The 27348-nt window shown below is 34.5% G+C and overlaps 1 protein-coding gene and 1 pseudogene across 2 annotated transcripts; both read right to left on the minus strand.

Annotated features, from left to right (window-relative positions):
• The window catches only part of LOC109052939, a 32281-nt pseudogene extending 29066 nt beyond the window's left edge, over nucleotides 1-3215 (minus strand).
• Nucleotides 3216-9708: 6493 nt separating this feature from the next.
• Nucleotides 9709-14636, minus strand: LOC109052931 (H-2 class I histocompatibility antigen, Q10 alpha chain-like). 2 transcript variants are annotated; one of them, XM_042743734.1, is made up of 9 exons: nucleotides 14481-14636; nucleotides 13138-13410; nucleotides 12731-13018; nucleotides 12356-12640; nucleotides 12011-12139; nucleotides 11753-11800; nucleotides 11470-11535; nucleotides 11096-11163; nucleotides 9709-10518 (listed from the first exon to the last, which is right to left on the minus strand). In XM_042743734.1, exons 1-9 carry the CDS (start codon nucleotides 14542-14544, stop codon nucleotides 10450-10452), a joined length of 1290 nt encoding a protein of 429 aa, XP_042599668.1. In that variant the 5' UTR covers nucleotides 14545-14636; the 3' UTR covers nucleotides 9709-10449. The 2 variants fall into 2 exon arrangements, with proteins under 2 accessions (XP_042599668.1, XP_042599669.1); XM_042743735.1 differs by lacking the exon at nucleotides 11753-11800.
• Between the last annotated feature and the right edge of the window lie 12712 nt (nucleotides 14637-27348).

Genomic DNA, 27348 nt, shown 5'->3' on the forward strand with positions numbered 1-27348 from the left:
ACAGTTTATCAGTGAGTTATACCTCTATGACAGCTGAAGATCATCAACAAATACAAATACTGTACATTTACTCACAGCCCTTTTTAAGCTCCTGTTCTCCATATTCTTTGAAATGGTAAAGCCACTTCACACACTCTTTCTCCAGGTAGCCCTTGGTGTACTGGTTTAGAATTGTTTCATTATCCCATTTTCTCTTGGTTGGAAGAGCTGCAGCAACAGGAGCGACCCATTGAGACTGCTTATCATCAAAAGACAGGAAGTCTTTGGAAAACTTCATTTCACTTCCCTCTTTCTCAATTTCACATCCATGTCTCCACTGAAAAACATGAACATCTGAAATAGACACAAATTAAAATGTTTTTGAGTTTTTATTATAATAAAAAAAAGAAAGTTCATAAAAATATGCATGTTAAAATGTATCAGTGTTTCTCACCTGACTCATTGTGTCTCATGCGTTTCATCAGAATGTCGACGTTCACATTAAACCACTGTTCTTTGCTCTTTCTGGACTGGGTGCCTTTTACCCAGTAATCCTCCTGCATTTTCTCCTGCATCCAGTGCTGTCTGGGAATCTTTTTCTGTTCCTTGCTATTGTAATAGTCAATCTCTCTGTCATCTAGCAGACCCATAGCAGTGAACTGATAGATGCCCGGCTGATCGACAGGTTTGGACAGCGTTGTGTAAATGTAATACAGGGAGTGTTTCTCTGCAATAAAGAGAAATATTATATGCATTATATCAACTATTTATGTAAATGAGATAAAAGAGGTAGATACATTTCTGTAGGAAATGGCAGATAAAACATGATGTGAACTCTACAGTCTCAAAACATTTCAGTTACAGAAAGAACTGAACAGACTAAATATATTATAACATATAACGCCAGACCTATAATTCACTGAGAGACAAAGGAATAAAGCTGAATAAAGTGAAATTCATTTTTGTTATGGCAGAATTTCCGTTTATCCAGAAGGATCGTATTCTTAATTAACATAATTAAAACATAATCCAGTTGACCCTGTACTTATGTCTAATCCTGGTCTCGGTCTTGTGATCAATAATAAGGGTGTTGGTAATGGCGCCCCCAGAAAATTTTAATAGGGGTGGCCAGATGAGGCCACAGTAAATCTTGGGGTGGCACACCAAAATAAAAGAAAAAGGGGTTTGCAATATTGACAAAAAAAATGATATTTCTGGGATTTTATCAATAACGATAAATAGACAATATTTTGCTGAGTGTGTTGTTGTGCTGATATCTTATTTCTAACTGTGCTGACAGCTGACTCCTGAATTTATTATTTTTACATTTACGCCATTTTTTCTAAATGTGTGCACCATCTTTTAGGTCAAATACTTGCATTTGGGCTGTTACCAAGCAAATGCAATCAGTATCAACAAAATTGATCTTTGCAATGCAGAGAAAATAGAAGCTGCATTTGAAGTGGCATTTAGATGTTTTTATACACTGTTTAATGCAGCTCTGTGGGACCTGGAATACTTTAACCTGCAGTTACAAAATGAATAAATATTGTTTTGATATTTTAAACATAAAACAATGAAAACTGATGTTTGAAATTATTTAAAAAATGAAAAAGTACCTTAAATGTGAAATTAAAACCGCCAGTAGGTGGCAGCGAGTCATTGTTAATAAGTGAGTCATTGCGATTGAACCGAATCATTTAAACAGTTGATTCATTCAGGAACGAAACACCGTCATGTTGCTCAGAGACGCAAAACAGTGGCTGTTTTTGGAATGATTTTTGTTTTTAGAAATAGAGCAAAAACAGGGAATATGTTGTCTAAAACACAAGTCTCTTGATAATAACTTCTTGTTTATTGAACTGTTGTATAAAATCAATATCACATTTGTAATTATGCTGACTTTTGGAGAAAAACGTCACTCTTCGTGTGATAGTAACTATATGAAATTATATATCCATTCCCCCCCCCCCCCCCCACTTCTTAAACTATTGTGAATTTACATTCTGCATTTAAATTTATAGTACCCACTGCAAATCATCCTAGGGGTGGCCACAGGGGTGAGAAGGGTATAACTGCAGCCTGGAGATCTCCAAATGGGGGCGGGAACTCCAAAACGGGGTGGGAGCTCCAAAATAGGGCGTGGCTTCCTCCCATTGACAGACAGGCACATGACGCGCAAGCGCAATTTTTCCCCCCAATCAACTTAAGTGCAAACGCCGCCCCATAACTGATTCTAAAGATTTCATTGGTTGTGTTAATTAAAGTGTTGTTTCCTACACTATGCGATATGAGATCATTCCATACCTCCCCAACTGGACCTCGCCGGACAATGGCACCTTTTTAGTTACACCCAGCGTCACTACCCCTTTCTACCCTGCAAATTTCGAGCCCCAGGATGCCCCCGTTGCTGAGAAAAAAGCGTTAGAGCTGTGCTGGGACGGCTCGTGGGAGACCTCGTGGGTGATTCACGTTTATATCATTAAGCAGAGGTTCAAACTCCAGTCCGAACATCACTGGCCACAAGCTTTGGGGTTTCTCTCACAGAGAATATTTATTTATATAGCATATTTTATTTTATGAAAATAAAATGAACTAGAAACAATGTTTAATTTATAAAATTTTATTTTGAAATGTAAGTCAATAACAATTGGCTGGAGCCAGAGACCCCACCCCATTTTGGAGGTTCTGCCCAATTTTGGAGTTCACGCCCCATTTTGGAGATCTCCGGCCTGCGGGGTGGCCAGAGTTTATACAGTGGTGGCCGTGGCCACCCCTTGGGGGCGCCCCTGAATATAGGCCCCTGCGCTGCCACGCTGATCGATGTTTAGGACATCAAGTCTGTGGATAATTGCTTTTAAGTTGACAAAACTCTTATATAATTATTTTTATGAGTATGTAGATACACTTTTAGATGTATGATGTTAGCATGCATTCGTAATCAAGTTTAAATTCTGTCGAGACAAAGCCGTTTTAGACCAGGAAGGGTAGAGTTAGAGTTACTTTCACTTTTTTTTCTCTGACAAACAAAGCTAAATGTGATCGTTTACCTGTTTGAAGTGAGGGCTCACAGAGAAGAAAAACACACAGCAGAGCAAAACTCGCGGTCACGACGGAGGTGCCCATGGCTGGAAAGCTTTTAATTACGTTTAAACTATCCTGATATTTACTGAATACAGCTACGCAACAACTGAACGCAGAAACAGTCCAATAGCATCCAGCTGCAGCCCCGCAGACTCACCTCCGGTTAGACACCACTGGCTGGACACCAGTGGATAGACAGCCTACGTCATTTCCATTTTCTTCGTCATTTCCGTTTCGCCGCTAATTTCCGTTTTCACCGTTAGATGGACTGGATTTTTATTTATTTTTTTTACTTTTGCATTGAGATATATTTATTTTATATTTTCACCTCTGGATAGACAGCATATTTAGTTCTCACCTCTGGATGGACAGAATATTTATTTTATATTTTCACCTCTGGATTGACATTTATTTATTTTATATTTTCACCTATGTTTAGTCTGGATGTTTATTTTGTTTTCACCAGTGGATAGACAGCATTCTTTGCAGGCTTAATTGCACACGTCTTTTCCGTATTGTCATTTTACTTTTATGACTTACAATATATAATATAAAAGCTGTGTTTACATAAAACAATTCTCAATAATATACTTAATATTATAACATCAATAATATATGCAAACTGCATTCACAAGAACCACCTTGAAAATATATATTGTTCAGATCATATCACTATTTTTTGTGACCTAAATTCAGCCTAGATCAATGGACTATAACGTTTTGTCAATAGAACAGACTTGTACATGTTAATTGACCACAGTTTTTTGCCTTGCCCATTTGGATATTCAATTTTTTTTTTTTTTTTTTTGTAAATGTAACCACTTCTGTTTTTAAAATATACGTAGATTCACATGATCAGACAATTTACCAAACAATCCAGATCAAATTAACACGTCATGGTTTTGCAATATTTATTGGAAATTACACAATGTAATTAGTAAAATTTGTCAAATCTTACCATCAGAATGAAGATGCCACAGTCAGGCCCGTAAGGTTCCTATTTCAAGAGAAAATAAAACATGAACAGTTCCAAATAACGTATTGCACACTGTGCACACCACACCTCATTTCTTTTACTGTCTATGATTCCTGCCCCCTAAAACTGGCAGTCTGGGCAATGCTCAGGAAATTCAGGGTCTGTATAAAACCCTCGCAGGTCTCCACGTCTTCCGTTTCCACAGTACCCCACCCAGTCTTTGAAAAAACATCTGCAATTTCTGCATTGTACAATTTTTAAAAGGGACACACATGTCTCTTACAGCCTGGGGCAGTTTTTTTGACATTCACCACACCTAAAGCAAGAACAGATGTACAATATGGTTAGAATGAGCATGTTTATATTTAACTATATTAGAGTACAAGTGTTGATTCAAGGCCAATATAGAAATGAAAAATTGATTAAAAACTTACTCTCCAGCCAATAAGTATAGTGACACATATGAAATACTGGTAGTACCTTATAATTCATAAGAGTTTACAAAAATCCAATTAATAACTTTCCAAAAAAAAAAAAAAAAAAAAAGGAATTGAACAATGTAGGTGAAAAGTTGTGTGTGGTAGATGGACTGTAAAAAATAGTGTGGTAACAAAAACTAAAAAAACTTATATAAATGTTAACATTCTCCTATACAATATATGTAAAATGGTAATGGACTGCATTTAGGCTATATAGCGCTTTCAACAGACCCATGGCCACCAAAGCGCTTTAAACATCATCATAAACATATTAAACATCAGGCATTTACACGTGCATAGGGAAAAGTACTACTTCAACAAAAAACAAAAAAACATAACTAGCTAGCAAACTCTCGTGATGCATAGACAACCTAGCATTTTAGACTATTCTCTACCAAGACTGTTCTATGAGATCTCGTTAACTGGGTACAATCTTCACACATCCAAGTGAAAAAAAAAAAAACGTATTTACAATATTAAATCATGCCACCCAAAGAACGATTTAATTGGAAAATCTATTGTAGCAACCTAACGTTAGCTCTAGAATTGAGGCACACCAGAGTTCACTAATACCTTTAAAAAACACGACACAGTACCTTGAAAACAAGACGATTTTTTTTAACTAGCTAGTTTGTACATTTGAATTCTGACATGACCTATAAATCATCGACAGTTTATTATTTTTTCTTACAGCTGACATCTGCATGGCGCGTCAAAATTGAAAAGTGAATGACGATACGGAAATGACGTCTGCTGTCCATCCACTGGTGTCCAGCCACTGGTGTCTAGCAAGAAGTCTGCGGGTGTCAGAAAATGGCCAATAGTATGTTCCTGCACAACTGGAGGCTGCAGTTTCAGGACCACAGATCTAGGACCGCAGTTCTAGGACCCTAGTTTTTCGTGACAGCGCCACCTACCGTATTGGATGATATAGCGATGGCTGCAGTTTCAGGACCGCAGTTCTAGGACCCTGTTGGTTTAGTTTGTAGTCATGTTTGTATATAGCATCAATATATTAATCTCAGTAGTATTTGTTTTTAAATGTGATTTTTGATGCATCAGAGGTTAATTACTAAGTGTGCTTTGAGTGACAATTTTAAATTTAAACATGAATTTACACAAAATATAAATGAAAACTGTATATCAATTTTAAAACAATTGTAAAAAAAATGGAGAACCTTAAAAGTCTTAGTCTCTTGAATTATACAGTATACTGATTAACCTCCTTAAGGTGAATTAGCTCATTATCAGGTAAGTTAAAGTTGGAATCAGCGTATGCAGTCACTTAATTACAGCCGATATTTTAAAGGTTGTTGAGAGGCAAGACAAGACACAAGAATGATTCAAGAATGTTTATTTATATATATACATATATATATACACATACACACACACACACACACTACCGTTCAAAAGTTTGGGATAAGTAAGATTTTTCATGTTTTTTTTTTTTAAAGAAGTCTTTTCTGCTCATCAAGGCTACATATATTTGATCAAAACTACAGTAAAAAAAAAAACTGTAATCTTGCAAAATGTTATTAGAATATAAAATAATGGTTTCTATTTAAATATCCTTTAAAATATAATTTATTTCTGTGATGAAAAGCTGAATTTCCATCACCCATGACTCCAGTTTAAAGTGTCACATGATCCTTCAGAAATCATTCTAATATGCTGATTTATTATTAGAATTATCAATGTTGGCAACAGCCAAATGTTTTTTTGGAAGCTGTGATGCTTTTTTTTCAGGATTCTTTGATGAATAAAAAGTTAAAAAGAAGAGCATTTATTTAAAATAGAAATCTTTTCTAACAATATACACTACTGTTCAAATGTTTGGGGTCAGTAAATTTCTATTTTCTTTTTTTGCAAGGATGTGTTAAATTGTTAAGAAGTGATAGAAAAGATTTATATTGTTAGAAAAGATTCATATTTTGAATAAATGCTGTTCCTTTTAACTTTTTATTCATCAAAGAATCTTGAAAAAAAGTATCGCAGCTTCCAAAAAAATGTTTGGCAGCACAACTGTTGATAATTCTAATAATTAATCATCATATTAGAATGATTTCTGAAGGATCATGTGACACTTTATACTGGAGTCATGATGCTGGAAATTCAGCTTTGCATCACAGAAATAAATTATATTTTAAAGGATATTTAAATAGAAACCATTATTTTATATTATAATAACATTTTGCAAGATTACCGTTTTTTTCTGTATTTTTGATCAAATAAATGCAGCCTTGATGAGCAGAAGAGACTTCTTTAAAAACATTACAAGTCTTACTGATTCCAAACTTTTAAACCATAGTGTATATATATATATATATATATATGTGTCACTTTTGCGACAACAGCACCAAAGCGAACCCCTTTTCCATCAGTTGCTGCATGGATAGAATGGCTGTAGGCTTCAACTCTAGAGAAATAGAGAGCGAGAGACAGAGAGAGAGAGAGATAAATAAGAAACATTTGTTTAACATATTCAACTGAAATACATACATACATATATATATATATATATATATATATATATATATACACATATAAAATAAAATTTATATATATATATATATATATTTAACACTTATGCACTGTTGGAGTTTTAGAGAGAGAGCCAAACAGAATATTCATGTTACTGACATCTAATTACAAACTTCAAATGTGTAAGTACATAAGAGCAATACCCACCAACTGAATGATCTCCCTTCTTTCCTCAATTGTTTGTCAATCTTTCTATTAAATTCTTCCACTTCACTGAAATAGTTATCAGATAACAATCCCTTTTGTGATAACAGAAATATCAGTAGCAAAATGGTGCACTAGGCATTGTGCAAAAATAATTCATATTGTACTCTGACCTGAAATGATAATCTGGACCAGAAAGGAAGACTTGTTAGAATATTTTGAGATCATGAAAATATCCCTAGTGCCTTTTTAAATCATCTGTCCTACAATGAGCCTATCCAAATCCATAAAATCACTTCATATTGGCCATGCAGAACATGAGAGAAACTAACACATGATAACAATGGACTGTATGTGGAGTAGGCCTGGAGATTAGGCCAAATTGTAACAAGCTATTAAAACTGCCAAACGCCTCATTCATCATTGCAAAACAATGTCAAAACAACAGGCTAACACAACTAGGCAGTCAGTGCAGTTTAATTATGAAAGATATTTTATACTTAAATATGGTAAAACAACGAGTATTAAGCCAGTATTCACACTAATACATTAAGCTGCAGGTAAATCTTACAAACCTTACATCAACCATGGTCTTGTCATCTGATAAGTTTAATTAATGTGCTGGCTAGATTCACTTATAATACTTCGTCATTAAAACTCAACAAGGATTTATGAAATCATGGCCACGAATTAACGTCGTAGTAATTAATAAAACTAGCTCATGAATTCTTAATTTGGTGGGAATTAATTATTAATTCATAGTTAGCAGTTCTCACGATGTAAACTTCGCACCGTTTAAACGTTATAAAATAAAACTTAATTAAATATCGGTACTCACCGTCTGATTGCTGTCCACGTCGTCCATCTTTAATTAATGTTGATCCAGTACGGTAGGTGGAGCTGTCACAAAAAAACTAGGGTCCTAGAACTGCGGTCCTAGAACCGCGGTCCTGAAACTGCAGCCTCCAGTTGTGCAGGAATACCCTTCTCGAAAATGGTGGATGAACGAAGGCTGACCAATAAGAAAATAAGATGATTTCATTCGTATCTGGGCAGATGCACTGAAGCAAGATTACTAAATCAACACAAGCCGTGGAGGTGCACAGTCTAGACCGGATTATTACACGAAAACATGATAAACAGCTTGATGTGTTCGATGATTAACATTTATTAATACCCTATTTTTACAATAAGTTCTTCCACCAAGTTCACTTCTTGCTTGAAGCAACGTTTTAGTGATGTGACGTAACATGGGCAAAATATCCTTAGAAAAAAAATAGCTACATTTACATTAAAATTATATTCCAGCTGACAGTAAGTTTGTTTGAGCTTTGTTTAAACGGGTTTGAGTTTAAAAATGCATTATTAACCATTTAGACCATCTATAGCAACACTCCAGCAACCACTGAAGATGCAGTTGTTTTATTTTATGTTCTACTAAATGTTAAAAATGTTAATTAACAGGTAGTTTTTTAAGCAGTCAGTTATCACAATGGTAACAGCTGTCATATTTGTCAATTTTTGTCTTATAATGTTAAAACTAAAACTGAAACTAATCATAATTTCTAGAAACTAGAATAGCCGAAATACTGTAGATCCCACATAAATAACAAAAATACTACCTATTGATTTGATACCATGAAAAATGATTGTGATTACAATACAAATCTACCTAATAAAACAGAAGGGTCCCACTTTATGTTAGGTGGCCATAACTACTATGTATTTACATCAAGAAATAAGTAAAATGTACTTGTGTTCATATTGTATTGCAAAACACTTCTGCTGCTATTGAGGTGGTATGTATAAGGTTAGGGACAGGTTTGGTGGTATGGGTAGGTTTAAGGTGTAAGGGATGAATCAGCAATGTAATTATACATGTAATTAGAGAAATTAATTACAGATGCTACATGCAAGTCTTTTTTAGTTTATTTATTTATATACAAGTAGTAAAACGGTTATGTAAAATGGTAATGTGGCAGTCTCATGGTAATAATGCCTGTTTACAGAATCACATGGCATACTGTAATGTAAAATTCTGTATTTGATGCCATCTGTATAAAACCGATACTATATTTATGCTGTAGTTAAATTAGTATAAAAATAGATACACTTTCATCATGTACGATGTTATCATAAATTCATAATCAGATTTAAAGTCTGTTGATACAACCCAGTTTTCTGATAAATGCAGCAAAATTCATACCATTTATACTGGTACATTTCAACGTCTGGTGGAAAAACATTCCCCGTCTTCAGCCTAGGACAATATAGGACAAGCGGTTTCGAGAATAGCCTAAATGGATGGATAGCTGGAAACTGGTGCAGAAAATGGCAGATGAGGTTCCAACTAAAACTAAAAATGATAATATCTGTATATGGGCATAAGTTGGTGGAGCAAGTCTAAATCAGCAATGCTGGATGCAACCCTCACTCGGTGAAACTCTTTTGCTGAAACAACAGCAATATGGTTAAAGAAGTCTTTAATGACAATATTCACAATTATTTCTCCCAAGTTATTCCTGTTGGTTTTATTTGATGTTATCAAAATCTTAACATATAAGACAGAGTGTATTCAACAAGTTTTAGATTAGCATACATTTATAGAAACATCAAAACATAAGGCTGTACCATTATTTCCAAGAAATCCTATGTAAAATGTTAGAAATCAGATTTAGACAGTCCATTCTGACAGTGGAAACAGATGTAATCTAATGATTTTTCTTACAACAGGTGAAAACATGTTTATATTATATATAGGCCTATTAAGAATAAATAGATCCCACATAGCCAGCAGGCATTCATTGATACCACTGAACCATTTGGTATCATGAAGAATGATTGTAGTAATCATTGCCTGTATGAAGCGTATTAAAACAAAATCAATCAAATGAGGTAAAACAATCACAATTTTAACTTTTTTTAACAGTAAGACATTCAAGAGTATAAAATAATATATCTCTTTTTTTATAGAGTATTCCAGATAATTATTAGTTAAATGAGATAATTTCACTGGTATTGGAACTATCAAATATTTTTAATGATAGTGTCGAAAATATCTAACATGGTCATACTTCTCTCAAGCAAGGTGTTTAAAAATTCCAGATTATATGAAAAACTATAGAGAATTTATTCTTGTATTTAACTACAAGCAACCTCCAAAAATTAAATGATTGTCAGGACTGTCAGAATTGACCATGAAAAATGCCACAGATCCACCATTACAAATGTTCAGTGATGCTCTCACTCTGAAGACTGTTGTAGTAGTGATTGTGCTTCTGCAGGCTGGCTTTGACCACTGGAGGTCTCGGTCTGAAACACAGACATAAATATTTGTTATTAAATTTACTGTCAGGAATGGCTAAATATTAGGCAACTGATGTTTGGTATTTCCACGTGAGTATCTAAGACACTTTTACTCAGAGCTAGCTACCCTACTCTACAACATCCTATTTGAAATCAGTGGATGTCCAGTATTCCCAAATGTAGAGTTCACTTCAATGTGTGGGGATGCTTAAAAAATAGCTATCCACATCCTGGTCCTGGTCCTAAAGACTGCTTTTGTCTGATTACTCTAACTTGCTTTGGGTCGTATCTATGCAGGTGTATGTCATCAAACATTTGCAGTTCATCCAGAATGCTGCAGTCTCCGGCTGATGTTCAGACTTCAAATATTTACATGTGACTCATCTACTCTGCACCTTCTTCTGCTGGTTCCCTGTCCCTACTAGTTCAAACCCCAGGATCCATAATAGGGAGAATCTTTTAGGGCTTAACCATTTTGTTGCCATATGATATTTTTCCTGTGCTACCCTAACCTATGGAAAAACAGAGAAGTGTCAATGTGATCCCTCTGGCTGCACTGATGTTACATGTAAAATATAGTTACCACGAGGTTCACTGCCTCCTGAGAGTTAGTGGTACTGCTGTCTGGACTTGGATCAGAACTCCCTTTACCTGTTTAGAAACAGTAAATTGTCAAAGTTTTTCTCCAGTGCTGTGCATGAGATGCCATATTAAATAGGGTTGCACCAATCAATCAATCAATAAAAAATGGAAAAGGAAAATAAGCAGCATTTAAGTGATACAGTGGTGAAAAGCTGGCATATACAGCGCATGATGCTTTGCCATGTGTGTGTGTGTGTGTGCACAATAAGATTCATAAGATACCAGTTTGAATTACAGAAAGACAAATGATGCATTTAAAGATGTAACCTGATTTTGGTGCATTATTTAAAGAAAAGCATGAGGTGGCATATTCACCAGAGTCAGAGTCAGAACCAGGCTGACTTCCTTCTATTGCTGTTTTAGGCAAAACATTTAGATGTGCTGTAAAATACAGATATTCAAGTTAAGCAGCAATACAAGTCACATCAGAGATAGTAAAATGCTTCCTCTCTACTGGACATGTCTCTCCAATGCCTGGACATTTTACTTGTATTACACTTTGATTCCACATTCTTTTAACAATGTTTACATATATTTAATGAACAATTTGTATACAATTAACATCACCTTTTAAATGGAATATCGAAAACATAGTTACCACATTTGATTTCTCTGTCCAGAGATCTGTTATTAGCACTCCCTTGCCCTGTTGAAGAAACAATTAAATGTTAAAGTGTATTTTAACATAGCCACAACTAGTTCTAAATCTGTATGCTATATGTTTGTTCAGTGGAACTCAAAAGCATTATATAATTACTACACCAAAGTCATTTTTTTCTTGGGAAAAATTATTCCTTTGAAAACACAAACCTGATAATAAGAATGTATAGTTTATCATTATTCAGTCCATACTCACCAGCATTGTGTCTCCTCCTCCATAAGAAGTAAACCAATCCACCGACTGCCAGCATAAGCACGACTCCGATCACTACTCCGATCACCATGCTCATCATACTCTCTTGAGTGCAGTCCTGGCATTTTCCATCTATACAAATAAAAAAGAAATATTTAAAATCAATCAGAATTGATCAAGGATAAAACAAGAAGGAAAAAAAGGGTAAAAAAAATTAAGTTCACAACCTTTTAATTTGTATATCATGTGATATTTCTGTATATATATATATATATATATATATATATATATATATATATATATATATATATATATATATATATATATACACAGTATATATAAAATTACCCCATTTAATGATAATCGGTTCTTTGAGGGTTCTGTGAAACACAAAACAATCATATTCTGCTTTTTCATCCTCCTGGATAATCACAGTCTTCTTTAGCTGGAAGGTCCCATCATGGTTTGGTCTGACTCCTGTGGATTCAATCTCATCCTCACGCAGGGGTGAGCGATATTTTCTTATACTCATTATCACATCTTTGGGGTAAAAGCCAGTGGCAAAACATGCGAGTTTGACTTTGGTTTTGTCACTGGTGCACCTTTTTGCAAACACATCAACTTCTGGAGGAGCTGAGGACACAGTGTACAGTTTATCAGTGAGTTATATCTCTATGACAGCTGCAGATCATCAACAAATACAAATACTGTTAATTTACTCACAGCCTTTTTGGACCTCCTCATCACCATATTCTCTGAACTTGTTAAGCCAGTCCACACACTCTTTCTCCAGGTAGCCCTTGGTGTACTGGTTTAGGATGGGCACATTATCCCACTTCCTCTTGGTTGGAAGAGCTGCATCAACAGGAGCAATCCACTGAGACTCCTTATCATCAAAAGACAGGAAGTTCTCTCCGTCGTAGCTGTACTCATCAATGCCTTTGGAAAACTTCAGTTCACTTCCCTCTTTCTCAATTTCACAACCATGTCTCCACTGAAGAACATGAACATCTGAAATAGACACAAATTAAAATGTGAGTTAGATAATAAAATAATGAAAAATTGTAATGAAAAAATTAAATATGATTATTGTATGTATATGCATGTTAAAATGTATCAGTATTTCTCACCTGACTCATTGTGTCTCATGCGTTTCATCAGAATATCGACGTTCACATTAAACCACTGTTCTTTGCTCTTTCTGGACTGGGTGCCCTTTTCCCAGTAATCCTCCTGCATTTTCTCCTTCATCCAGTGCTGTCTGGGAATCTTTTTCTGTTCCTTGCTATTGTAATAGTCAATCTCTCTGTCATCTAGCAGACCCATAGCAGTGAACTGATAGATGCCCGGCGATTGGACAGGTTTGGATAAAGCTGTATATATGTAGTACAGAGAGTGTTTTTCTGCAATGCAAAGAGGGGAAAAAAATGCATAAATAGCAAATAATAATAAAAATAAATTAAAAAAAAAGTAATTTACTCAGGACAAGGATAAATAAAATCAGTCTTGTTTCTCCAAGTCAAGGTCTTTTATATTTATAAGTATTGGATGAAAATAGTTTAAACAGTAGGTAGCAACAACTGTAATTCATTCAAGTAGGAACACCACTGTGAGACACGAGATGATTATTAGATGAATATTAGCTGGTAGCCTATAAGCTAGTTTAAGGAAGGCCAAAATGGAATTAGTGTAGCTGGGTAGTTGACCACTTGAAAAGTGCTGCACCAGCCTTAATAGGATTTAGGTTTTTGATTGTTTAATTGTTTGCTTTAATGAACGCTTTTTATTAATTGGGCCATACAAAATATCACTTGCAATCTAGCTGATAGGCTATTTGGAACAACAATAGCCTTTCTCTGTTATATTCTAGTAGAACACTAACTCAAATTTTGTTATTAAAAATCTCTCAAAATTAGTCCATAAACTTTAAAGTATTACTGTAGACAAGAAAATGGATAGACGTTTTAAATTAAATAGTAATTTTTAACATTTATTATTATTATTAGAGCAACACGTCATTCCACAATACACAGTATTATAAATATAAACAGTATTTTAATTTAAGTAGGCTAAATAACGAAAACTCGCAGGTAAAATTGGGCCTATTTCAAACTTATTATTCAATATAGTTTTAAGTTTTGTGGAGTAGGCCTAGTTAAAAGATCCGTCGAGCTGATGTAACTCATACACTTGTTTTTCAAGGAAGTTCAACAAACCGAAAGTATTTCTGGACCTGTTTACCTGCGCCATTTTAGCGACACACCTGGACACCAAAACACACCTGAACTAGCCAATCACTCGGGAAAATTTCAGTTTAAGTCTTTTGAACACTCATTATGTTGATATATATCACAGTAAGCATATTGAGGAACTGTATTGAATGATGACAACACTGGTTTTGCTTTCAGTTTTATTATAACACAAGTAGGCTATATAATAAAAGCATTCTTTAAAATAAAAGCAGCAAACTCACCGCTCCAGGCAGGTACCGCAGCAGCGAGCAGAAACACCGAGCACAAAACGAGGAAAACTCCCATTTTTAAAGCCTGTTAAGGCTTCCGAGCCTCTACGTGTCTTCTTCAACCGACCGTTTCTGTTAAACTGATACCAGTCCAACAGGTTAATAAGTAAAAATTCTTCAATCCACACCCTCCAGAGATCTGATCCAATGCTAAAACAGCGCGCGCAGCGTCACTAATAACCACCATCCAGTGGAGTGAGGAGTTTCTGCTCCTGTTTCTGTTATGATGGTATAAAAAATAACTCAACTAAGTAAGACCTTGTTCTGTGAATGTCATTTAAAATAAACCATTAAATAAGTCATTTAATAATCCGAGCAGCTGAGTCCTTAGCCATCTTCAAGAATCGGCTAAAAACACATCTCTTCCATCTTTATTTGACCCTCTAACTCTAGCACTCTTTATTCTAATTCTATTCTCCAAAAAAAAAAAAAAAAAAAAGTCAATTTTAGATATGCAATCTATTAATTTGCTGCTTGTTTTCTTAAAAAAACAACAACAACTGGATGTCCTGTAAAGAGCACATTCAGGGCTTTTCAGAGATACCAAATTGTTGAATGTTTTTACTATCACCACTCCCTCTCCTTGGTCTTCAAAAATTATTAATATATAATTAATGATATTAATTTAGTGATCAAATGTAACACACTTATGGAAATAAGATAATATTTTGTAATTACCATTTAAATCTGACTAATTTTTTAAACTGTTTGTCATAAATCAACATCTCAGGAAAAAGTTATGGAGTTTCAAATCAAAATATGACTTTCTGTTACGAAACAGGACATTGATTTCATATGTTGAGGACAGTTGAGGACACCGGGACTAAAAGCATGTTTATTACGCATTTCGGGAGACACAACAAATGAAGAGGGAAAGAAAATATATTTCAATATTTCTATGAAATGTTATATATTATTATGAAAATCTGGTTACTTAATTCAATTATTAAATCGTTACAAAATCTTATTACTCCCATTATTACACTTATTTTTTCATTACATGTTGCCCCAAAATAGATACATTGTATATAATGGGAAAACCTGTTTATAGCCATTTTACACACCTTGTGCAAAATGGTATATCAAATCATTCTGTTATATAACAGTTAAGAATAATCTTTATACGAAATTTGATATAAAAAAAAATCCTGAAACCTAAAAATGTATCAGTGATAATTTTTATTATTTTTTTTTAAATCAATTGTTTTTGCCTTCATTCATGTCTTTTTATTTATTTTTTAAATTGAGTCCCGGTGAAAAACAATTAGACTATTCACAGCTAATTTCTACTTTTAGCTTAAGACTGTGTATTGTTTCATCCAATTTATTAATATCATCTATTCAAGCCAATCTTTGTATTGTCTACTGTATATGCAATCCAGTGGCCATGCATTTACCACACACAATCCTCTTTCAAACTAGTTGTCAGGTAGAGCAAGATCTGTAGCAATCTAGTTAACACCCGACATTAATTTTGGCGTAAATGATTTATTTTTGTCCATGACATGCCCTTTCATATTTCATGACCACAAAAAAAGGAAAAATAAATAAATAAATAAAAAGGTAAGAAACAGCCATGTTGTATATTGATATTTTTCAAATCCATGAAAATTCTATTTTGTTCCCTCAACTGCAGGTTTGTTCTTACCAAATATTTCATTTTTTTCTTTTTCAGGACATTACTTTTTATATATATATATATATATATATATATATATATATATATATATATATATATATATATATATATATATATATATATATAAAACCTTAAGTTAGCGATTTTGTTTATTGCAAAGCAACCAGAAGTTCATTTTTAATGATAGTTGCCAATTTAAGGTGTAATGCAGCAACACTGGCAACAAACATCAAGTTGAGCTGAGTCAGGGAAAGTATACACATATCACTTTAAGTGAGAAAAATGTTTTGTGGAAAAATAAGTGATTACTACAGAATATTTGTTAACAGTTTTTAATAGATGTCATCTAATCTGCATTTTGAAATAAACATTATTTCTGTTATCCCCACCCCATAAGTTTCAAAGGACATTTTCAAAGATTTAGATTTAGTTCACTTTTAGTCTCTTTAATTTGTCTCCAAAGTATAGCTACGTACATAATCCACACACACACACACACACACACACACACACACACACACACACACACACACCTTCCCCTTCATTTTCTGCCAAATCGAAAGCCAAATCCTCCTTTCTGTCTGTTGAAGGCTTGCAAACCTCCTGCGATGGAAGTGAGCGCCTCGTTCCTGTTCTCTCCACCCTCCTCCTCCTCCCCCTCTCCCCCTTGTGGATACGGCACAGCCACTATATGGTTGTCTGGGAATGTCCCCACTGGTCTCCGTCCCAGCTCCTCTCTCTTCTGGCCCTTTACCGTGCTCCTCTGTCCCCATCCCAGCTCTGCCTTCGCTCTCTCCAGGAGCTCCTCGGGGTCCGGCTCCTCAGTCAGAACCCAGGGCTGGAGCATGGCCGCTGCTCTGCCGCTTGGAGCTCCCAGTGAAGCCTGAAGCTGGAGCAGTGCAGCTTCCCACTCAGGGTTATCCAGCGTAGGCAGGTAAACCATGGGATGGTGAGGCAACATTAAACCTATGGGAGGCTGGACCAGCAGCACCAGCAAGAAAAAGACTGTGGTTTGAAGAGTGGAAGAAAGATGAAAAACCTGGAATTTCATCTGAAATATAAGGAATAAATGAGAATTAAGAGAATCCCATGCAAAAAGAGACAAACATTATCCTGCACTGACTTAATTTTTCACATTGAACTGATTGTAAGACTTACCTTGCAGAGTGATCTGAATCTCCTTGAAGTCATCGCCTTGCAGCTTCTTTAAATACCCTACCCATGCTAGATTTGTCCATTGTCAATGAGACAGAAAGCTGTTTGTTAATTGGTTAAAAATGCCTGTGACGCACAAACCCATCTCCACAATGTCATCAAAATTCCTTTAACTAGGATACACAGTCAGCTTAACTGGCAGAGGTGAAGGGGACAATTACTGGAAAACGGGCACGCATGCAATCTAACACACACACAGCCTCAAGTTTGTTTTGAGTTTGCACCTCACCAGGAGGGCTCAGAACCATCAGAAAGAATTTTGCAGTTTTCAGTATAAAGTTCAGATCATTAGGCCATTTTAGTATCCATCCATTCGTCCATACTTCTGTCAGTGTTATCTGTCTGTATGTACACTCTCAAAAAAAAAGTGCAAAAATTGCACCTTTAGGGGTACAGCAGCTTGTCGCTGAGTTCAAGTAAAAAAAAAAAAAAAAAAATAGGAAGGATTACTACCCCAAGGTACTAATATGCACCTTTTAGGGCTACAAACTTTAATGGTATATCAGCATTCAAGAAAATACTTGAACACATTACAACCACATCAGCTGGACATCTCACATTAGGCCAGTCATCTTATTCATTAATGGTGGGAAACAGATACACGGCTGATGTCTAAATTAATACAAACACACACACATTATTAAAGGGCACCTATTATGCAAAATCCACTTTTACATGGTGTTTGGACATAAATATGTGTTGTGTGAACACAACCACCCTACAATGATAAAAATCCACCCACTTTTTTATTTTTGCATCCCCATTACTATGGCCCATGACTATGCAAACCTTTATCTTGGTTATCTTGAAGATCAATATATTTTCAATAACAATCCTTTTATCAGCAATTCAGTATGGTTCAAAAGATATATTGATGATTGTTCTATTTATAAAGGTTGTGTTAGTGATTTTGAAGTCTTTACCTTATATATGTCCTTGATCATCCATTAAGTTCAACTATTATGTGAGGACAACAGATATTAACTTTTTAGATACAAATATCTCAGTCATTAATAACCACGTAGCTTGCCGTAGTGTTTATGAGACTTTTTCGTATCCGTTTTAATAAGGATGATATTAAAGCTAAAGCTCAGACTTTATATAGTGACTTTAGATATCGGGGATATCCTAACAAGTGGCTAGATACTGCACTACACAAAATTAGTACATTGCTAGATGATACCAACTTGACCCCCCAAAATAAGATGTTTTTTTTTTTTTTTTTTAAATCTACTTTTAGTCCCTTGAGTCCAGAAATCAAAAAGTTAATCAATAACCACTGACATATCATACAGAGTGATTGTGATCTGTCAGGTTTGTTCACTGATCCACCTCTCTTTGTTCACTCCAGGCCTCCAAATCTATAGGATAAATTGATGCATGCAGATACTATACATCCCCTTTTCTTGGGACCCTCTCTGATGCCCATGGAAATTTTCCGTGTAAAGATTATGTTGCTTGTTCTTATTATTTAAAATGTAAATCATTTACAAATCCACTAACTGGCAAAATGTACACAATTAAACAATTGATCACATATAAAGCAACACATGTGATATACATATTTATGTGTTCCTGCAATTTACTGTATGCTGGTAAAACGAAACATGCATTGCACATTAGAATTGCAGAACATATGAGTGTTATCAGGAGACAAGGTTACGCTCCTCCACATGCTTTTTCTGATTTCAAATTCCTGGGCATTGAGAGGGTTCTCTTCCATAGGAGACAACTGTGATAATTATGAAGAGAGGCTTTTTGAGTTGAAATCATTAACCCCAACTTGATTAAATGAAGAGATGGATCGCTTATGTTTTTGTAAAGGGAAATTGTTGGCTTGACAATTATCCCTCATTGATAAAGATCAGCTGTTAACAATTTGCAACTGTGCATATAAAAGTGTGTTATTGCTTTTTGCCTCATGAGCAGTGAAGAAAGCATGGGCTGAAACATCTGCTCCTTGGTCTGTTTTTAAGACACTTTGTGCTTTTGTCACTTTTGCACATGGAAAATAAAATATATTTTTGATTTTTTTGGTCTGATTATATTTTTCCAGTGTGTGGACAACTTCAGTTACATCCCCTTTAAACCAATTCAGTCTCATTAGACATGCCGTTTTGATTCTCTGAGCAGTGTGACATCACATTGTTTAGGCCCCGCCCACAGCTGCTGACTGACAGTCCTGCATTTCTCGGAGATTGAGCAGCTATAACATCAACAATGTCTCTTAAGCAATCCCTGTGTTCTGTGTTTGAATGTAAGACTGAACATTTTCTCCCAACATCTGAGCCACTGAGGCTGTGGATTACTTTTATTTTTGTAGGTAATGGACCTCAAAATCATGTCGTTATAGTACTTAGCCAAAGTGTTAACCGTATTTGTGTGTGTAATTTCATTAAAGCACACAGCGAATGTTTTCAAAACATTTGTGTATATGTGTGTTGCTCATCTGTCATTGCAAATGGTCTGTGAAAACTCTACAAGTACATAAATGCATCAAATAAGCATTGTGAGATGGTCCTGGTTCATTCTCATAAGTGCTTCTTCTGCCGGAGTCTCTCCTTCATCTGTGTCTGACCCCAGTCTTCTCACTCTCAGTGATGTTGCTTCTTTTTTAAAATCACATTTTATAATAAATGATCTGTGGGGTATTTTGAGCTGAAACTTCAAAGACACAATCTGGGGACACCCGAGACTTGTATGACATCTTAAAAAGGTGAATGAAATCATAAAAAGGGGCATAACCAATGCCCTTTAACGCAGTGTTGCCAACTAATTTTCAGGGAAAGTTGCTAAAGGTCGTTTTGTTGCTAATTGACGATGTCATTGCGAGATGACGTCATTACGTAATCACAATGTAAAATTTTGCCTACATTAAACCTCAGGGAAAAATATATATATTTTATATACTGTATGTTAACTTAGATTTGTTCGTAAAATAATATAAATGCCCAGAATAATATTAAAATATAAATAACTATTTTTAAATAAATCTTTGAACACTTACCCATTTTTGAACGATTACAATTTAAGTTTAATTTTTTATTATCTAGCAAAGTAAAAGTACACATTTTGAACAATTATAGTTTTAAGCAGTGAATTAGTTAGTATGCCACACTCTAAGAAAAGTCTGTAAAAATAGTGCACAATCTACTATCTTATTATGAAGGAATTTTCTGTATTGATTTTTCACAGGTTTTTAACCTGCATTTTAAATTATATATAGCATTTGGAGTTTTGGGGTTACAGGGTTACAACGGATAATGGATAATGTCCTATGTCCCATTTTGATCAACAATCACAGGTACTACTATTGTTTACCTATTTATTGTTGGTTTTTTCTATTGTTAAAACAAATGCAAATAGCAGGAGACTTAATACACATGATTCATGTACTGATGGCCATCTTTCATTTCCTTTTTGTGTAATTTAGATGGAAAATGTGTGCCTTTTTATTGCCTGCCTGCCTTATCGTTCAGGCAAGGCTTTGTCAAGCCAGGCAAGCAACCTTTAAAGGTTTGACAGTCTTTTAAATTTTGTCAGATGTGCTCAGATCACTGATTCCACATAGCTGACCAAACTGCATTCCTGTCAGAACATGGTCTCAAAATAAAACTTAGCAATAGAGCTAAACATGTAGATTTCAGGAAATGTAATAAATAATTATTTATTTTGTCTTCTTAATACTTTATTTATAATGTATATGTACATATACACACATGTACATAAAGAAATAGAAACATGACATCAACAAGTTAAAAAACAACTTAAAGAATGTTTGAAAAGATGTTTATGCTGTTACTGACACTGATAGAGCTCTCTGTCACATGCTTTCGTTTTCTTTCACACAAACAAGTTTCCAAACAGCATGACATGACATGAGTGTAGTGTTACATTCTTTGCTGGTCTAGGAGAGTGAGGAGAGACTAACAAAGTAAAAATGGAGAAACTCCGCTCCAGAGTTAAACAGACCACACTTATTTAAGTGTTTATTCCCTCTACTGTGAACAATAAACCCACATATCTATATCTGAATTCAAAATGAGAAAACATATTTATTTCATTGTATCACAACATAAGTACCACAAAATACTGTCCTATGCTAACAAACCATACATCAATGGAAAGCTTATTTATTCAGTGTAAATCTTCATATAAAGTATAATTGAGATTAATATGTATAATTCTCAATTTCAACAAATTTACCCTTATGACTGATTTTGTGGCCCAGGGTCACAAATGTGAAAGTTGAATGATTAACACCATTCACTACAAACTTGCTTTACACTGATCTCTATATATACTTTGCTCAAATAAATTAAGGGAATACTTAATCATAATGATATAACACCAAGTCAGTTAAATCATATTTCCATTTTTTTTTTTCATTTTTAATTTTCATTGTGATTTTGAATCAAGCATTAAAGGGGATGATGATTTCTTTTTTCACTGACCATTATCACATAATTTTCTTCTCTACGATTTACACAATTTATATAAGTAAAGATTTTCAACTTGAATATTAACAACACCAAATCATAAAAAAATTGGGACATTTTGTAAAATGCAATAAAATACAGAATCTTTGATTTGTTAATTCAATTTCATCTTTATTTAACTGACAAAAATACAAAGAAAAAAATTCCATAAAAGATGTTTTCTCTGACCAAAAAAATTCTGTGAATATAAACAAATTTTGATGGCTGCAACACACTCCAAACAAAGCTGGGACAGAGGCATGTCTAATACTGTCACATCACCTGTCCTTTAATGTTTAAATCAGAATCTTTGAGGGCAGTATATCTCTGTACAATCCCAATATATGGCTTCATGTCAATGGTACAATGGCAAGTCAGCATGATGGTTTCTTATGCAATGCCATCTGAGGGCTCAAAGGTCATGCACATTCACCTGAGCTTTCCCGCCTTGCCCTATCAGGCTGAGGTTTCTCTGGATTCCATGAATCTTTTCAAAATATTATGCATGGTAGTTGGTGAAATATCAAAATTCTTTGCAATTTTGCATTAAGAAATGTGATTTTTGATTCAGTTGACACTTTTCTCATGAAATTTGGCACAGACTGAGATGCTCCTTTTATACCCAAACAAGATCCTCTCACCTATTACCAAATCACCTGTGGACTGTTTCAAAAGAGTTTAATTTGAGTATTCTATAACCTTTTCGCTTTTATTTTGCCTCTGTCCAAAACTTTTTTGTGGAGTGTGTTGCCTCCATCAAAATCATACAGGTATTTACAAATTACATTTAAGTTGTTCAGTTAAAACTTTGGAAAACTTTTCTTTGTACAATACTTCAGTCAAGTATAAGTCGAAAAGAATTAACAAATCAAAGATTTCTTGATTTGCATTTTACAAAACGTCCCAACCTTTTGTGATCTGAGGTTGTGGTTCATTGTGATCCAATGTGTGATTTAAGTGTTCCCTTATTTTTTTGTGCAGTGTACATTATAGATACAGTAAATGCTATTTTTATTTTTTTTATATGTAATCGGCCCTATAGAGCCTTCAAATGTCAAAACTGTGCATCATCTAGAATTCAGTTTCCCAAAGTTTTGTACTTAAAGGGTTACTCCACCGCAAAATAAAAATTTTGTCATTAATCACTTACCCCCATGTCGTTCCAAACCCGTAAAAGTATGAAAAGCATTGTCAGAATAGTCCATCTGCCATCAGTGATTCAACCGTAATGTTATGAAGCGACGAGAATACTTAATACTTTTTGTACACAAAGAAAACAAAAATAACAACTTTATTCAACAATTCCTCTCCTCTGTGTCTCTCCAAATCAGCGTAGCACATTTAGGCAATTCTGAGCAGTACATAAGCGGCGTACACTCTTCTGTGTCAGCCACGCCACAAGGATACGTTTTTTACGGCATCTGCGTACTGCTCAGATTTGCCAAAATGGTACTAAGCTGATTTGGACAGACACAGAGGAGAGGAATTGTTGAATAAAGTCATTATTTTTGTTTTCTTCATGTACAAAAGTATTCTCGTCGCTTCATAACGTTACGGTTGAATCACTGATGGCAGATGGACTATTCTGACAATACTTTTCATACTTTCCTGGACCTTGGCACTGTTATTTATTTGGCAGTCTATGGGACAGTCTCAAGCCTCCCTGTTTTCATCCAAAATATCTTATATTGTGTTCCGAAGACAAAGAAAGCTTTTACGGGTTTGGAACGACACGGGGGTAAGTGAATAATGACCAAATTTTCATTTTGGGATGGAGTATCCCTTTAATTGTAATTGAAATAGTGATGGATTAGATCAAGTATACTGAGGGCTGAATTTGACATTTTATTTTTTTTGTATTATTCCTCACCTCCATATCTAAATTTAGGAGTAAATCCACATTGTAGTTCAGAAGACATCTTCCCCCATCTTCTCCTGCATTTAAGTCCATGAAAGAATTTATTTTCTAGTGTTTTTGTGTGAGCTCTTTTGACTTACCTAAATTTACTGCTCAACTTTATGGCACATGTATGGGCTAAACAGCAACTCAAGCTTATTAAGCTCTGTTATTGGTTTTTCAAAAGTTTCCCTTAATTGTGTTTCAATGCAATTTTGTACCCCAAAACAAGTCACTTAAAACAGCAATGTTAAATAGAGGTTGAATAATTATGATGTAGCTTAGTTGTATTAAAAAAAAATAAAAATATCATCAAATCAAAAATATTACAATACATATTGACATTTTTACTTTTAATATGCCACCAAAATGTTACATACAATTTTGCTTGTTTACATATACGTTATTATAATCCGCCAGTTTCTGTGGAGTGTGTGGTTAAGTGAAGAGATTGTTCTTGATTGTTCATCTGAGATCACAGCATACAATACATAGAATACAGCAAGCTTCACTAAGGAAGGAAAATAAAGATAATAGTCAGGACATTTGAAGGGTCAAGGGTTGCTGTTTTTTTCAGTATAGGTGTGTCACTAATGTACTTTGGACATCAAAAGGCCTCTGGCACCATTCACCCACATTTAGCAAATGCTTATTTGGACTAATTCTTAGATATAGCCTATGCAGCTGCATTTTTATTTATTTATTTTAAAATATTTGTCATTTATTACCTATATTTATTTATTTTATATATATATCACATATTTTGTTAAAATATATATTGTCAGTATTTTCAGAGATGTGTCTGTGAAATATAGTTTTATTATTCAATGAATAGGAATTGTGATCAAGTCTACAGACATTTAATCTCAAATTTAAACTTTAACTAACAATGTATATATTACTGTATGTTCATTTAATGTAAAGTCTGTAAGTTTTGCTGCCAGCTAGAGGATGACTTTGTTCATGTGTATTTGCTTGTTGTAGTGAATCTTGCCCAATCTTTAAAAGTGTTATCTTTACTATAGATATAAATGAAATAAGTGATGCCAAACAGGTGCATAATGCTGAAAGACAGGTCATAAAGTATTTTCCATATTTTATAACATTTCAGAGTAAATTTATTAATTATTGTGATATAAGAATACAGAATCACACAAAATTGTGGGAGAAATCCATGTAAATTTTCCATATGGTGTTTTGCACTTAACACTTGTTGACCACCTCTCTGCATTTCAGCTGTATTTCCAGTGATATAAATCAATTTGACTATTACATCAGTGGAAAACTATGAATATTCCCACATGATAACTACTTTAGCTTTAAGTGTGATTTTTTTTTTTTTTTTTTTCATATGTTTTTCTTCAGTTCATGAAAATACTTATAAAACACGTGTCAGATCACTACTTTTAAAAACTGCATCACATCAGACTGGAAACAGGTCTTTAATGCCACAAACATATTAGCTTACATATTAAATTCCGGCTCATAGTCTTTATAGTGTTAGTACTTGACTAACTGGCTTAAAGGGATCATATGATGCAATTTCAAATTTTCCTTTCTCTTTGAAGTGTTACAAGCTCTTGGTGAATAAAGATCTGTAAAGTTGGAAAGACTAAAGTCTCAAATCCAAAGCGATATTCTTTATAAAAAGTTGAGACTCGTCCACACCCCCCGAAACGGCTCATTCTAACACACTCCCACATATCTACGTCAGTATGTGGGAAGATTTGCATAACACCGCCCAGATGATCACGCAAAGAAAGAAGGCGTACCTTTTATTCTCGTTGTAGTATTGTTGTTGCTCGCCGCCATGTCGTATAAACACTGTGTGTTTCACTGTGAAAGAGAAACTACTTTGTTTGGCATTCCAAAAGAGGACGATAATCGCAGAATGGGCTTTCACCATGGACGAAGCAGAGGCCAGCCCGGGGTCGTCACATGTGGTTGCCACACCCACAAGGTACGCTCCTTCGCAGAATCCGCCCGCCTCTGCTCACTCAAGCCGGCCGCAGCTCACTCAAGACCACGGCTCACTCTAGGCTACACAAAACACTTATATATATATATATATAGAGTACCATGCTAGACTGGGGTGGTGCTTCAGAAGGGCCACACCCCTACACGTGTTTAATTCCAACTGTGCACCAACACATCTATCTGTTTTCAAGCAATCCTAAATGAAATGATTCACTGGATCAGGTGTTTTTAACTAGGGTTGAAGCTGAACTCAGCAGGACTGTAGCTAGGGTTGGGTATCGTTTGAATTTTATCAATACCAATTCCGATTCTGATTCTTATGGATTCCCAGTTTCGATTCCAATGTGGTTTAAAAACATGTCAAACATTTAGATATCAAACATATTTATTTATCTTTTTGCAAAACATTTAGTTGCTGCTGAATACCATGAACAAAAATCAGCAGGCTATATAAAAACTGGACTTTTTAAAGAGCTGTTTGTGTGCAAAATAGAGCTGCGTGATTCTGGATAAACTGATACTTTTTTTCTTAATAGATGTTGTGGTTCTCTCTCAATTCTAAAGAAATAAATATTACTAAAAAATTAAACAAAATCTCATGGAATTTATGAAAAGAATAACTCAATAACACGAAGTTTACTTGTTTCATTAATTTAATTTAACCTGTTAACTGTCACCAGCCTACGTTTACTTCACTATATTACAATTAAATCCTAATCTAATCCTGACAAACTATATATCATTGGAACTTTTTTTTTTGTTTTTGTTTTTTGTAAAAAATTATGTAGGAAAAGTAAGAGATTAATTTATGACAAGTGCACCTAAAAAAAATCTACATCATAAAAGGAGTTCTGACCTTTGTCGAAAAAAGTCATCTTTGTTGCCTTTTTCTTTATCATACTTTAGAAATCATCAGAAATTATATATCAGCTGAAAACTTAATCTCAAAATTCATCCTTTGAAACCCATTTTAAAATCAGACATTGCATTACCATGAAAACTGTATTATCTATATCATGTTGCAAAATGTTTTCATTCATGAATTATAAAAATTTAAGTTTGGATTGTGCACTTTCAAGTCTATGTTCAAAAATGTGAGTGACAGTTAAGGGGTTAATATTAATTTTTAATTTTACAACAGGTATCCAATTCCTGATCTTTAGTATCCGATTCTGAAATTGGAATTGATTTTCGATTCTCAACCCTAACTGTGGCCCTCTAGGAGTTTGGCACACCTGGCCAAAATGGTTGTCATCTACACTAATATCAGTCTCTTTGCATTCCTTCCTACTCCTACAGTATCCTCCCTTGGCATACTGTACATATCCTGCAGGATATAGACATTGGCAGCAAGATATTCAACAGCGAAACATCACAGTGCTGTATTTAACCAGATAAAAACATGAACTCTTGTATGCAGTCTTAAAAATAAAGGTGCTTCATGATGCCATTGAAGAACCTTTTTGTCTAAATGGTTCCATAAAGAAACTTTAACATCTGAAGAACCTTTCTGATTGACAAAAGGTTCTTTGTGGTGAAAGAAGGTTCTTCAGATTACAAAAAGGTAAGAAAGAGATGGTTCTTTAAAGAACCTTTGACTGAATGATTCTTTGT

This window comes from Cyprinus carpio, chromosome B18, assembly GCF_018340385.1.
Source record: "Cyprinus carpio isolate SPL01 chromosome B18, ASM1834038v1, whole genome shotgun sequence".
Classification (NCBI taxonomy): domain Eukaryota; kingdom Metazoa; phylum Chordata; class Actinopteri; order Cypriniformes; family Cyprinidae; genus Cyprinus; species Cyprinus carpio.